The sequence below is a fragment of the Botryllus schlosseri genome, chromosome 11, assembly GCF_051294905.1.
Source record: "Botryllus schlosseri isolate E-star chromosome 11, Bs_hap1, whole genome shotgun sequence".
Lineage (NCBI taxonomy): Eukaryota > Metazoa > Chordata > Ascidiacea > Stolidobranchia > Styelidae > Botryllus > Botryllus schlosseri.
In genome coordinates this window covers 21,628,937-21,642,414 of record NC_137246.1, presented here as the reverse complement: position 1 = coordinate 21,642,414, position 13,478 = coordinate 21,628,937, and the positions used below count along the sequence as shown (strand labels likewise).

At 41.4% G+C, this 13,478-nt stretch overlaps 2 protein-coding genes across 4 annotated transcripts in view; both read right to left on the bottom strand.

Moving 5' to 3' along the window:
- The window catches only part of LOC145450189 (transmembrane protease serine 9-like), a 163,824-nt gene that overhangs the window by 99,764 nt on the left and 50,582 nt on the right, over positions 1 to 13,478 (bottom strand). The window lies entirely within an intron of this gene.
- Positions 1 to 13,478, bottom strand: part of LOC145449927 (uncharacterized) — a 32,324-nt gene that overhangs the window by 15,676 nt on the left and 3,170 nt on the right. The window contains exons 7-13 of the mRNA XM_080328365.1: positions 11,902 to 12,122; positions 11,034 to 11,166; positions 10,864 to 10,974; positions 10,129 to 10,213; positions 7,693 to 8,517; positions 1,958 to 2,065; positions 1,653 to 1,810 (exon numbers count right to left, since the gene is read on the bottom strand). Of these exons, the coding sequence (XP_080184491.1) occupies positions 1,653 to 1,810; positions 1,958 to 2,065; positions 7,693 to 8,517; positions 10,129 to 10,213; positions 10,864 to 10,974; positions 11,034 to 11,166; positions 11,902 to 12,122 (1,641 nt within the window). The remainder of the gene's footprint in view (positions 1 to 1,652; positions 1,811 to 1,957; positions 2,066 to 7,692; positions 8,518 to 10,128; positions 10,214 to 10,863; positions 10,975 to 11,033; positions 11,167 to 11,901; positions 12,123 to 13,478) is intronic.

The window sequence follows — 13,478 nt, the reverse complement described above, 5'->3', positions numbered from 1 at the left end:
TATCGATTCTATATCGGTTATTTTAGGATTGATAGACACAGATGCTGGTGCTATACATTGAAATAAACGACAATGCAAATCATTACTGCAACATACTAATGTGTGTTTGTCGTTAAGTGATAGCTCACAGTCTTCATGTATTCCAACGCTTAATGTACAAGGTTACGGGGGATTATACGCTGACTTATAGTGGACTTATTGCAATTAATACTCGACTATGAGCCGTTATTTTGATGTTAGTAAAATTGTGTCGAAATTTACTCCTCACAGAGACGATATACAAAGGTCTATGACCAGCAGAACTCAAGATATATCCTTGTCTGACGGGTATTCATCCATGCGTTTGACGCTAGTCTGCATGAATTCGCTTTCCCGGTTTTCAAAAGCGGCCTTGGTTGGCTTTAGACATAACTAATATCCCTCATTTTAGCATTCATATACAGAAATTGATTATTCCTGTTTATAGAAACAAACAACAAGTGTCGTCTATTAAATTTTTGTGGCACATTCGGAGGTCAATCAGAATCGCAAAAAAGCTATACCTTGGAGCCGCGGTTGGGAATTACTGCACTACACTATCTACTAGGAATGGTATTTACAGTAATAAGCAGTATACAGGCGTAATAGATTTTCGCAGTCTTGTTCGCAGACAGATATTATTATGAAGAGAAGGAAAAAAAGAAACAATGCTCACTGGACTGGAATGGGAACGGGATTGCGAATCTGTTTTATTGCATGGGATAGAACCTGAAAATGTTGTTCTGTGATTGTGCAGTATAGCCTAAAATAAATAATTCGTTTAAGAAAATATGGCCGTTTTTGGTATCAAAATGAAGCACTTGCGGTCTCTTAAAACTACTTAATGGTCACCCAAACCATACCTTGAAAAAACCCTGTATGCAGGTGTTTCTTTTATTTGTCTATCCAAGGCATAACATTACTCAAAGCACGCCGGAGATGATACCGACTGGCAATATGCTAAATTTGACGTTTCCGCTTCTTGGACGACCTTTACGGCGCAGCACCGTTGCTCACACTACCATATCGAAACACTCTCGATTTTTATTTTCTGTGTGGTTCATACATTTGAGGTGCCCTTTCAACAGACCGCTTTCGAAATGGTATTCATCAACACTACATCAGGCACCATTTTAGGCTGAGATTAGTTCATACTTCATGCATTCAGGATTATAGTTTCGTTTCCAAATGGCGACAAGTATTCCTGATTACCATACTGATGTTTTCCCGAGTAGCCTAGTTAGCTAATCTCGCCATATGCGTGGTATTCTCAGCTGTGGATACGCTGTGACGCAATAATATCAACGTGAAATTGTTGTACACTATGTACACTACAGCTGAAGTTACATCGTGTATTTACACTTTACAGTTTACAGCTTGGTTTTAGCTACTGCAAAGGGTAGGAAATTGTAGACTAAATTTTACAATTAAAATCAACGGAAGTCTTCGCCCACCACCTCTCGCGTGCCACTAGTGATACGCGAGCCACAATTAGAGAACCACTGCTACAAAGGAATATGTATGTAGCTCGATAGCCTTCAGCGTGGCTAATCCGTGACCGCCTCTCATAATATTAAATTCTTCATCGGACAGAATAGCTGAATACGCTAGTTTCGATATTTGAGGAATCTCACGAGTCCTTCCATATCCGGTCATCACAATGGTGTCACCGTCCATGACTTCGTACTTGGGTAGGCAAATCGGCTTCACCCATTTTGTGAAATTCACCGGAGTCTTCAGGTAAAGCACCGCAATATCGTAACCGTAGATAAATCCGATTCCGTCGATCCAGCTACGAAAAGTAGAATTCAGTTGTTTCATAGGTTCGATTTTGTGAATTGAATAAAGGCTTCCATTACAAGGGGCCGTAGACAGAGGCTAATATCACTTTATGGTGTTGGTAATGAAGAAACTACGGTTTGCTGTTTCAACGACTCACTCGTATTCAGGATGAACGAAAACTCGCTGAACCCACACCTTCTGGTCGGCTTCATCGTCGACATCAGTTGAGTTGTGGTCGCCGAACTTGATGTAATAGTGCTCGATACTGCCAAGAGATGATATCGGATGTATTCTCGGCTATTCGATTTCGGTTTCTACCTAATTTATAATTGAGCCTGCGTCTCAACGGACTGGCGTCAAATTGACAAACACGCAATTCAGGGACAAATTCAGTCTCACGGCAGTACAATCAAACCATCCAGATCGTATTCTCATAAAGTATTTTTTATTCGTTGATTTGTTATTGGGTGATTCAGAGAACAACGTTTGGCATTGCGACTTGGAAGTCATTTGTATGATTACACGCACGTGTTAATTATGAACTCACAATTATTGACTATGCAAAAGCTATAAGTCTATCAGCTTAAGCTTGGGATTGCTCTTCATATCATAAAACCACAAAATCAATACAGCCTTTTTTTTTTATATATATATCCACATACACAATATCCACGTTATCAACTATAGTAATGCCACCAACATTGCTACCAGCATCACTTGAGTGAAACAACGCAAGCGTTGTATATTTAAGCCTGTGATCTGAACGGATAGTCTACCTTTAACATCATCAACACGTATGCTACTGCTACATACACAATCCTAGAGGGACTATATTCATGCTATCTCTGGCGTGTCAGCCCAAAGTAAACACAAGTAGCCTACATTTTTATCTTGGAATGTGTGGAATCTATACACCCCGTCCGATTACATGGGTTTCGGACCTCGGTCTACACCGCACGGTACATTTGGTACATCACTCACGTAAACGCGTGTATAATATACGCTCAACGGCTCAAGACAAGTCTAAGTCAAGAGTCTAATTTCTCAGGATATCCCATGAAATAAAAGTATAACAGAGTTCTAGCAATATAACCAGGGGATGCTAAAGGGGATGGTAAGGTATACGTTAGAAGCGTTGCGACAACAGGGATATCTACCACAAAATATTCCGGAGGATTCCCTAATATATGATTTAATTAATGGAGATACAGTATTGATAGTGCTGGTGCTGCGATCAATACTATTTTCAGTAGCAAACCTAATATTTTTCAAAACAGATCGCACTCACCCCGTCAATATACAATGTGCCGCCGTTAACACCCATCGGTCATAAATCAATACAGCTCCACAAATATCGGTCTCTTCTCCACGATATATTACGCCAAATAGTCCCTGCCACGGCCAGGATCCCTTCACAGCGTCATACCCCCCAATGATACGCGAATGCTAAATGAATGAAAGTAAAATAAAGGGGGGCACATCATCCTTTTAACGATTTAGCCGGTGTTATCCGATTTTCCGAGGGAGATGGAGAGGTTTTGGCAAAAAGTGAGCGAGGTAGTGTCCACTGCTGAGCCGGATTCCAAACCTTCAATCATACTGTAAATGTGCCAGTGACCCACAGTAGCGCGCAGAGAGATTTATGGTTAGTGAGGCACTGACCCATAAAGATTCAGATTTAAAAACCCAAAAGGGTAGCTGGATCAATTGGTGACTTTTTTCTTATCATATCACATTATCACTCTTCACACGCAGGCTACAAATAAGCTACTAAATATCTACAGTTGAAGGTTAGGTATGGATTGACAACAACAGATTCACCAGTAACGTAAGGTATATGCTCTGCACTCTTGGACGTCGCAACTTTACGAAGCACGCTATATGGACGGTTTGTGAAGACGATAGCGCATTGTTTCACTGCGTATTGTTAGGCAAAAACAATGAGTATGGCAAATTAAGCTGTAGGCTACCTCACCCTCACCCCATTTTAAAACCGGCTGTTTTACCGCTGTTGGCCCGGTTGTGTCGGTGTGTATTTTTTGTGTAGTCGCGCAAACCGCGAAAAGATCTCGTATATTATTACTAATTATTTTGAACCCTCTCTGCCCACGTGATCAGATATACCTGTAGAGGAAGGAGGTGGTGTGTTAGAAAATTTGGGGCACGTATCTAATAATTATAACATTTCCGGTCGGGCCATTTGTTACTAATACTTTCTTGCATGTTGTTATTTCCTGCCCCACTCCGCCATATGGTCACAGGATATTGGGATCGTCAAAAATCGTACCAGACTAAACTAAATGAATAGACATATTTCTTTCCTGAGAAGCACACACAAATTGTAATTTATTCACGGGACGCATCATCTTTCTCTTTGGGTTCCCAAGGTGGCCTTTGTATTGTGGGGCTCAGATGGTTATGAGAGCACTATTCGTCGCAGGTTAATCAGGCCTATTGATAGTGGATACTTGGGCACATATATCGAAGGTTTTGACCAACATGCCAATAAATTAAATCAAAATCAAGATGTATAGTGAATATGAATCGCGCCATTCCCGAAGAAACTTTAAAGGTGCGTGTCACTAAAAAACTTCACTATAATTTATGTTGATTTACGAAGTAATTTTGTGACCCCTTCGAGCTTGGCCCCATAATTAGGAGGTTTGGGGTGCTACAGTTACGGCCCTGATGGTGAGTACACCTATCTTCCACCAATGCCCAACCGTAAGTTGCTAGATTCTCGCCACGGAATACGACCTCGTTTTATCTTGAAGTAGTTTTGGACCGTTCTGCGTATCTTCCAGTTGTACTTGGTTAAAATCCTACCAGTGTTGGGATCAACTCACGACCTTGGAGTCACGAATCATTTCGATTCATTGCACATTTTGACTCGAGTCAAGTCAAGTCACTCGATTTTTGGAGGTGACTCGAGTCAAGTCAAGTCACTCGATTTTTGGAAGTGACTCGAGTCAAGTCGAGTCAAGTCAAGTCAAGTCAAGTCAAGTCAAGTCAAGTCAAGTCAAGTCAAGTCAAGTCAAGTCAAGTCAAGTCAAGTCAAGTCAAGTCAAGTCAAGTCAAGTCAAGTCAAGTCAAGTCAAGTCAAGTCAAGTCAAGTCAAAATTAAAGTCAGGTTGCCTTTCCGTAGTATGAGGCATGATTACATCATTACATTTTGCTATAGCTGTCTGAAATACAGATTGAGTGGTCATTGATTTTGAACCGATGAACGAATATAGACATGAATATACACCCAAGAAGGCGCTGTATCGCTCGCATATAGGTAGCGTCAGTTTTTGTTACCAACCAAAATAGAGAACGGAGAAACGAATTAATAAGATGCAATACATTATACCCTTTACCCATTTTCATATTGATGTGATACAGTTCGAGCCTGCGCCAATGGTTGAGGAGTATATAAACTATATTCGAATTCAAAATCAATAAAACAAGAGGTTTGGTTAAGGTAGATAATTTTCTATTATATTACTTTACTACTAGTTTACGACAACGTAAGCTGTAAACTTCGATCACTTCCTTTGTGGTCAAATTATTTGTGAGAGAACAATTGAGGCTCAGTAAAACGCACGATTATTGAATGATTGGTCGCTCTCACGGGTTACACCAGCGTTTCGCGAACAATCCGAACATCTGCAAGATACGGTGATTTACATCGACACCGATTAATTGATGACTTGAAATTGACTCGTGAATTTTGCTCCGAGTCACGAGTCAGACCACATTTCTGATACGCCGAGTCAAGTCAAGTCAAGTCACGTCATTTTAGCAAAGTGACTCGAGTCAAGTCATGACTCGAGTTATCCCGACACTGAATCCTACACAATCACTATTGCTTCAACTTGACCACACCTATAACCCTTGTTAGCGATCAGAGAAGATGTCGGGTGTACATTTACACGGGGGAACTAAGCACCTTGACATGTGGCGCCATGCGTAAAGGTGTATTTAAATGATTTACAGTTTTTCTACCTCCGTGTGGCTGGGAAAGCCAGATTTTGTACCAGAAGTACCGTTGATTGGACTCGACCGCCACGTTGAGGGGAAATCTGCAAAAGCAACCCTTACCATTTTTATATTTTGTCAGTAGTATCACTGGTTGATACCTGCAGTAATACACAAATCACTTATAATGGTACCAATGTGCACTGCCTAATCCTTCGCTATACCTCATTTATCAATAACCAATCGTTGCCAAATCTCGACGAATTCCCACTGTCGAATGCATACAGTTGATCTTATTTTACATCGATGTTCCGATTTTGTTGGCATAAAACTCCATAACCACTTGACAGGTGACCAGGCGATCGTGATCGGTAATTTTATTTCAATACAGAATTGATATCGATGCCCGCCTCTTCACGGGCATTCATTCGCAGAGTAAATCGGCAATGTCACCGTGAATAATCTCTGTCAATCCACCCAACTAACAGGAAATTCTTTCGGATGTAGGGTAAGCGAATCGCGATTCGACTATAAGTTAAATATAACCCGATAATACAATGCAGTGGCTTTCACGAGGCTATGAAAGAGACTTCCGCGCTGAGTTCAAATAGGTGTTTATGTGCACAGCGTGACGGGTAGATGATTGGCAGATGCTGACTGACTATACATATAGGCTACAAGGTTGTTGTTGTTGGTGTTTTACGGCTGCAATGGTCATTTACACCAGGCCGATATTCTTCATGGTGATTCCGTAACTGCCGACCTGTAGGTTGTAGCACGACCCAGTTCAGGGCTTTTGTAAGACACCGCTAACTCCTGTGGTTCTCAACCTTTTCGTGTTCGTGGACTCCTTTTAGGCCGTCACGGACCCCGCCCCTTGTTTTAGTTCAAAGTTAGAAGCTCATCTTGAATTTATTCTGGAATAGCGGTTATGCATATTACAGGAGAAAATGGCTTTTGCAAACAATCATTTTCTGAAACTTGAACAAAACATCTCTAACTGTAGGTTATTGAGGATTTGGCAATTATAACGAGTTTGCGCGGTAGAATATTTCATCTGAGACGGCCATTCCGTTTATGCGAGTTTTAGCAGTTATGACAGGAAAGTGCTTCGTGATTTCTCAGAAATACAAACTATAAGTTATCAGCCATTTTGCATAGTTGGGGGTTTTGTGGACCCCGTAAAATGCTGCGCGGACCCCTAGTGGTTCGAGGACCCCCGGTTGAGAACCACTGTGCTAGAGGTAAAGCGGCAGGCCCTCACGCGGGTGGAACTGGGAGAGTTTGTGGTAATACCTATATTTACATTACGTTCAATACTATATCTTAGGAAGTAATATGAATAATTAGGCGACAGGTCAACATACTACATGAACTCTAACGACAACAATTGCATAAATGCAAGTCTGATACGTTTTTATCCCCACTGGAATACTGTTTCGTTTGCAATGTGTAATGTTCAATTCATCTAGCGTCACGAAGATACGGCCAACGAAAAATGTAAAATATAACATAGCAATAATCAGAAAGGGCAGCGGAAACGACGCTGCTACTGCAGAGCTGAACCTTTGCATCAAAATCCTCATCAAAAATATACTAAATGTTGTTGCCATTGCTATCGCTGCTAGGGGTATAGCATAGGCCTTGACACGGGTAGAGCTAGACAAGCTCGCAGTGATACCAGTTAAACGGTGCGTGCAGCAGACAAGAACACCATCTCTGGTAGACCACAGTGATAGAAAAGCAGCGCAAACACCGACAACGTAATGAACATAGAAACAGAGCGAAAATAAGACAAGGGAGATAGCACCTACTGCGGCAAAGCAAAGAAATGTCAATCTTGGCCTCGTGAATTTATCCAGGATTATTCCCGCTATCCCAGAGCATATTGTAGCTAGCACGATTCCAATACTGACCATTATGCCGACGAACTGATCGTTCAACTTTGGGAATTCCTTCAACATGAAGGATGATATTAGAACGGTCCCTAAAGGCCTCTCAACCATCGCGAAAGTATACACGCAAGTGATCATAAGGAATGGTGAATGCCCAAGTAGATTTTTGATTTCGCCTAGTTCTCTTTTCAAGTTGAACGACGACCGCGGCTCTCCTAGAATGGGGTCATCCTCATTAAATGATGATTTCTTATCGTCAGATGGTACGATTACATCAGCTAGTGGGGGTTTATCGGATAAATAAATCAGCGAAAGCACAGTGCACAAAAGTGAAAAGGAGCTAATCGAACCGAACACGGACGCATACGCGACTTGAAATTGTTTGTCGATGACATTCGTTTCGTTGCGAGATTCCATAATTTGATGAAGTTGCTCTTCATTGTAGGACACTCCCATTGCTCTTGTTGCAATTATGTTAGTAGTTAAATGAGACAGTCTCCTTGATACCCATGGAAACGCGTTAGCTCTACCTCTTTCGTTCTGAGGAAACCAATTGCCGGCACATAATTGTATCAGTGACATGAATATTGAAGTCGAATTTCCGGTGAGGAACATACCACCAATCACAAATCCAAACATTTTCAGTGCAACACCAATTGAGATCAGAAAAGGGGCAAGGGTATTCACAGCGGCTCCCAAAACTGCCAGATTTCGAAATGTCATCAGCTCGCCGAATATGCTGACCACCATTACGCTGAATGCCCTACCAACCAGATTCATCGTCGCTTGCAAGTCCACCATGGCTGGGTCGACACGGAAGTAGAACGAGGTTAAATCGTTGATGAACGAGAAAAAGGTATAACTGAACATATCCAGGAATAACAGGCTGCTTACTAAAAAAAGGACGCCCCATCGTTTCCTCACTATGTTGTAACGCTTTCCTCGCAAAATGAACGTTGAATTCAGCAACTGCACTGAATCACTGGATTGCTGTTCATCAGCCATATCTGCCGCAGTTTGCTTTTACAAAGCACGGATGATCCGCATGTACTGTACCGTTCGTAGCATTATCAAGCCTATTACCCTAGAATGCGAAATACATCTGAACGGCGCGCTATCGTCAATCTCCCACCTGCATCCTGATCAAAACAAAACGCTAATTGAACGACATTGATCAATTTCGCATTCGACTACGAAACATTCAGAAACGCCGGATCAATCCTGACAACTTGTCAGCGTAATCGCAAAGGTGTATGCTCCTAATGGACATGATCTGTGCTGCATAGGCCTACACAACCCATACATCGCGACCGCAAAGTTTTCAGCTCAGTTAAAAGCAGGGTTTCTCAAACTTTTTTACGCAACGCCCCCAGGGCCACAAACAGGCATCAAACGCCCCCTAACCCCCCACTCTCGTCAAAAAGTTTTTTTTGGGTTTATGGCGCACTCATTGCATCTTCGCGTATACTTTCCGTGTTGATCAGCCTTAGTGACAGCCCACTATACGTTTTATACCAGTGGTTCTCAACCTTTTTGTCTTCGCGGACCCCTTTTGGACCCCCGCTGACCCCCACGACGTTTTAGTTCAAATTTAGGTCGATTATCGTGCCATCGTCATCTGTTTTGTGCAAATGATAACTGTAAGCTTGTGATAAACAGAATAAAATGACTTTTCTTGAAAATAAAGATCATACTATTCATGAAGAAATTGGGTTGCCTTTTATTATTTCAAAGCGAATTCTGCAACTGCATTTCTTGAAATATGTGGTCGTGTCTTGAAAATCCACGCCTCCGATATGATATGAACGAATGCCGAAAATCGATTTCCGCTGATAAATGTGGCGGCGAATGTGATAACAACGCGTCACGCTTTCGACGACCAATTTGGGTATGATCGTCGCAACAAATATGGCACCAAAATTGACAAACTATTTTTTCTAATGAGCATATAACGTCAAGCCTGGTTATTTATATTTATCAGCTCATCTTGAAGTTATTATAGAAAAATGGTTATGTAAATCACAGGAAAAATTGATTTTTGTAAACATTTCGAATTCACCGTAATTGACCTTTCTCATCCAACTTTTTTCCACAATCCCCAACAAAACATCTATAAACAGCAAAATGTTTGTATCAGTAGGCTATTGACAATTTAGAAATTAAAATGAGTCTGCGCATAAGATATTTCATCTCAAATGGCCATTTTGTTGATGTGTGCTCTAGAGCTTTACTAGTAATGAAGCAAAACTGCCTCGTGATTTCCCGAATTAAAAAAAAATACAAATTAGGTTATCAACTATTTCGAGGCTTCGCGGACCCCGATTAAGAAACACTGGCTTACGCGGATCAGTTGGCGAGAAAGAGGTGTTGTGTTTGCATATATCCTACAACATACTCTTCAACTTCATGGAATTTCCGACACTGGACAGTTGGACTAGATGTATAATTAAAAAGTAGATGTCTAAATTAATGCGATGGCGGAAAATCGAAATATCTTACCCATTTGTATTCCGGCATGATCTCTGAAATGCCGCATTGCTCCGAATCCGCAATAAGGCCTAAATCAATGATTGTAACGATATTAGGTTTACAAATTTTGTCTATCTGCGCATGCTTTCTATTAAAATAGTAACATATGATTGGAGACTTCTGAATTATAACATAGTGACGATGTTAGATTCTGCATGCGTGGCCTGTGATATAGCCTAAAATGTACGTAGATATCTTTCACAGTTCATGTTTCATGACAATATTTCAACAATTTCTCCGTCTCCACTCATGCGAAGCTAGATTGCAATATTCCAATGAGTAGACACCCACACAATGCACATTGATTTTATACCTCGCGCGCTGGTTGCAATAATTGTTCCATATCTGGCTCTCATGCAAGTTACGCAATATCTGCTCATGTTCAATCAAATATTAAATGTTGATGCATCAACCAAGATAATGGCCAGTATAGTAACAGTCGGAAGCCCTACACCAATCGAAGTAACTATACCTCGTGCTCGATTACAGATCGCCGAATACAGGGCAGTTGGTCCAGCTGTCAATTAACTGGGGTATGCATTATACGGGATTTCTACCCCTGTAAGCTCAAGGTAGTCGTAGTTATGGTAAATATGATGGTTGTTTTACATAATTCGAGATTTACACTATAGCCTTCATTCGATTTTCTGTGCTGAGACGAAGATGCCAATGTACTTACAAGAGGCTTCGTCCGCAATATCCGCCGGGCAGTCTACTTGGCCGTCACATTTCAGAGAATCCGCGATGCAGGTACCGTCCCAGCACGTGAACTGGTTGGAATCGCATTTCACTAGAAAGAAAAACGTGCCAGATGCGAGTGTCTTTGAATATTTGCCTATCGCCTTATACCTTCAGCATCCCATTTTATCGAGAACCCGAGATTCCCGTCGCCAAAGTCAGCACTCACGAAGCGCACATAGAGGTGATTTTCAGTTGTGACAAATGACCGTGGCGCATGGTCGCCACAAAAGTTATGTTGAAACTGAAAGACACGACGTATATTCACCATGTGTGACATATTGACAACTGATCTGTGTGCATGAATTCTTCAGAGCGAGCAGAGCAGAGTTGCTAGGCCGAAAAATATGGATGCAGAACAGCGCTAATAGACTTCACACTGGACTTCTGAATGCGGGCAATTTCCAAATTCCGGCGATCCACCTGACGGGAATCGCGCGTGTTGCCTCATCATGGGGGAATGTTTCAGGCTTCAAGCTGACCGCCTATACCTAACCTACACGACTAATCAGCGCTATTGATTTTCACTAGATTTTCGGACTTAAAACGGGTTGCAATTTGGGGTATTTGGGATTTGGGCATCAACCTGGCGTCCTCAGGCCGTGTTTTAACCATATGCACAATGGACATCACCACTTCATATAGAGATCAACTGATCGTGAATTGTGACGTGACAAATCCGACCGGAATACGGTCGTGTTCTAAATTAGGAATTTCACTTGACTAGGATCCAATAATGAGAAAGTAATCCAGGATTTAGATTGAGAGATGTAAAATCCACTAATATCCGATACGCGTCTGTCTTTACGATATCCCCAACAAAAACAGAAATAGTTAACTTCACTAATGAGCCAGAACCATCTCCGTTTCGCTCAGTCTGACGAGTTTACAATCGTGCGGCAGGGCGTACTTATTTTGTCGCCATCCCCCCGATGCGTTTCCGGTCATTTGTTCGTTAAACTATAGTTTGCAAGCTCACCTGTACGAAGGACGAGTTCGGACCGTCAAATACTTGGAGATATTCAGCGAAGCAGTCGGAGGACGAAATCGAGAAGTTTGTATTAAAGCGCACTGCGATCACCTGAATAAGACAATGTTCACGGAACAAAAATCTACAAAAATTTTGGTCGTTGTGGAATTGTTTCTTTAAATCTGCGTTACTGTATTCTAATTTACCGTGTTTTCCGGGGTTTCCACGTGCCATTCACAGTCCATATCTTGTGCGTATTTATTCGGGTATAACGGCGTGGAAATATGACCAGAAGAGCCGTTTTGTTGTGTTACACCATCGCATGTAGGTGCATCTACAGCAGTAAAAATAAGATTACTGCGATTATTGCGGTTCTTGAACAAATAGACGTTGGGAACATGAACATTGAACATGTCCATTACAAATGCTATACAAAGGTTGACTTTGAATGAAGGTTACGCGAAACAACTTCTGAATGAGTATCCTAACCAACCTTGTGTACTGTCATGTGATGGTCAAAATTATGAAAGTGACGTTAAGCGCAATGTAATGTCTATCACTAATGTGTATATACTATGTATCTGATTAGTCGCAATGTCACTTAGTGCTGTCTCGTTCTCTGGCAACGCCAAACCCCTTACATTCTGATGTGTTTCGGCCACGTAAAGGTGTCAAAAATAATTACACTCTCAGCGCCGAATTCGCGGACGATTAAAAAAGTCTCGCTATTCAGAAACTTGCAACAATGGAAAAGCACGTATTGGATGTGTTCCAATATATTAGACCTTGTGGAAATTCGTAATGCGTGTAGAAATCAACAACAGATTTCCGTTATATGGTATAGCCTACTCAGCATATAGGGTTGGCTATAATATACCTACAAGTTAAGGCTCTCATTCACGTATTCAAAAATATGTTGATTACTAGACAAAAGCCTAACCTACTTTCGCGGGCTACCTACTTCCTGGATTGATCAACTCACAGATTGGACGAAAATCTGTATTTAATTAGTCGACTTTTTGGCCTCGATCCCACGACTTGCATTGGTATTTCATGAACCTCTTGGAGCTAGTCCGCGGTACCCAAAATCAATCACAAATCATTCCACCTCTGCAACACCAATGGATTGCGGGTTCGAGTCCGACCGATGTAAACTCTAGGTTTACGCCATGTCATTCGCGTAAGCGCTGACTTTCAAAAGCCTAAGTGGTTATTGCTACAAGCTGGCAGATAAGGAATCCAAATGCAGACTTTAAGGCGAGTGCAAATGACCATTGTATAGTTGACAAACACCATGAATATACCAGAAGCAAACCAGTTGTTGTGTCGCTTCATTCAAGCCTCTTTCAATGCCTGTTAATATTTATATTAAAAATCTTCATAACAATCTACTTATTTTTGGCACGTTATACTTATCTCCCAAAGCGAAGCTAACCCTAACTTATTTTTAATTATTCGCAATTTGGAAGTGCTAGCTAATTTAAATGCTTTTATAGTATGACAATCGTTATTATGAATACTTTCGCAATTTAGGCACTAGCTGTCTAGCCTGGATACCATATACTGAGTATATCTTTGACATGAAT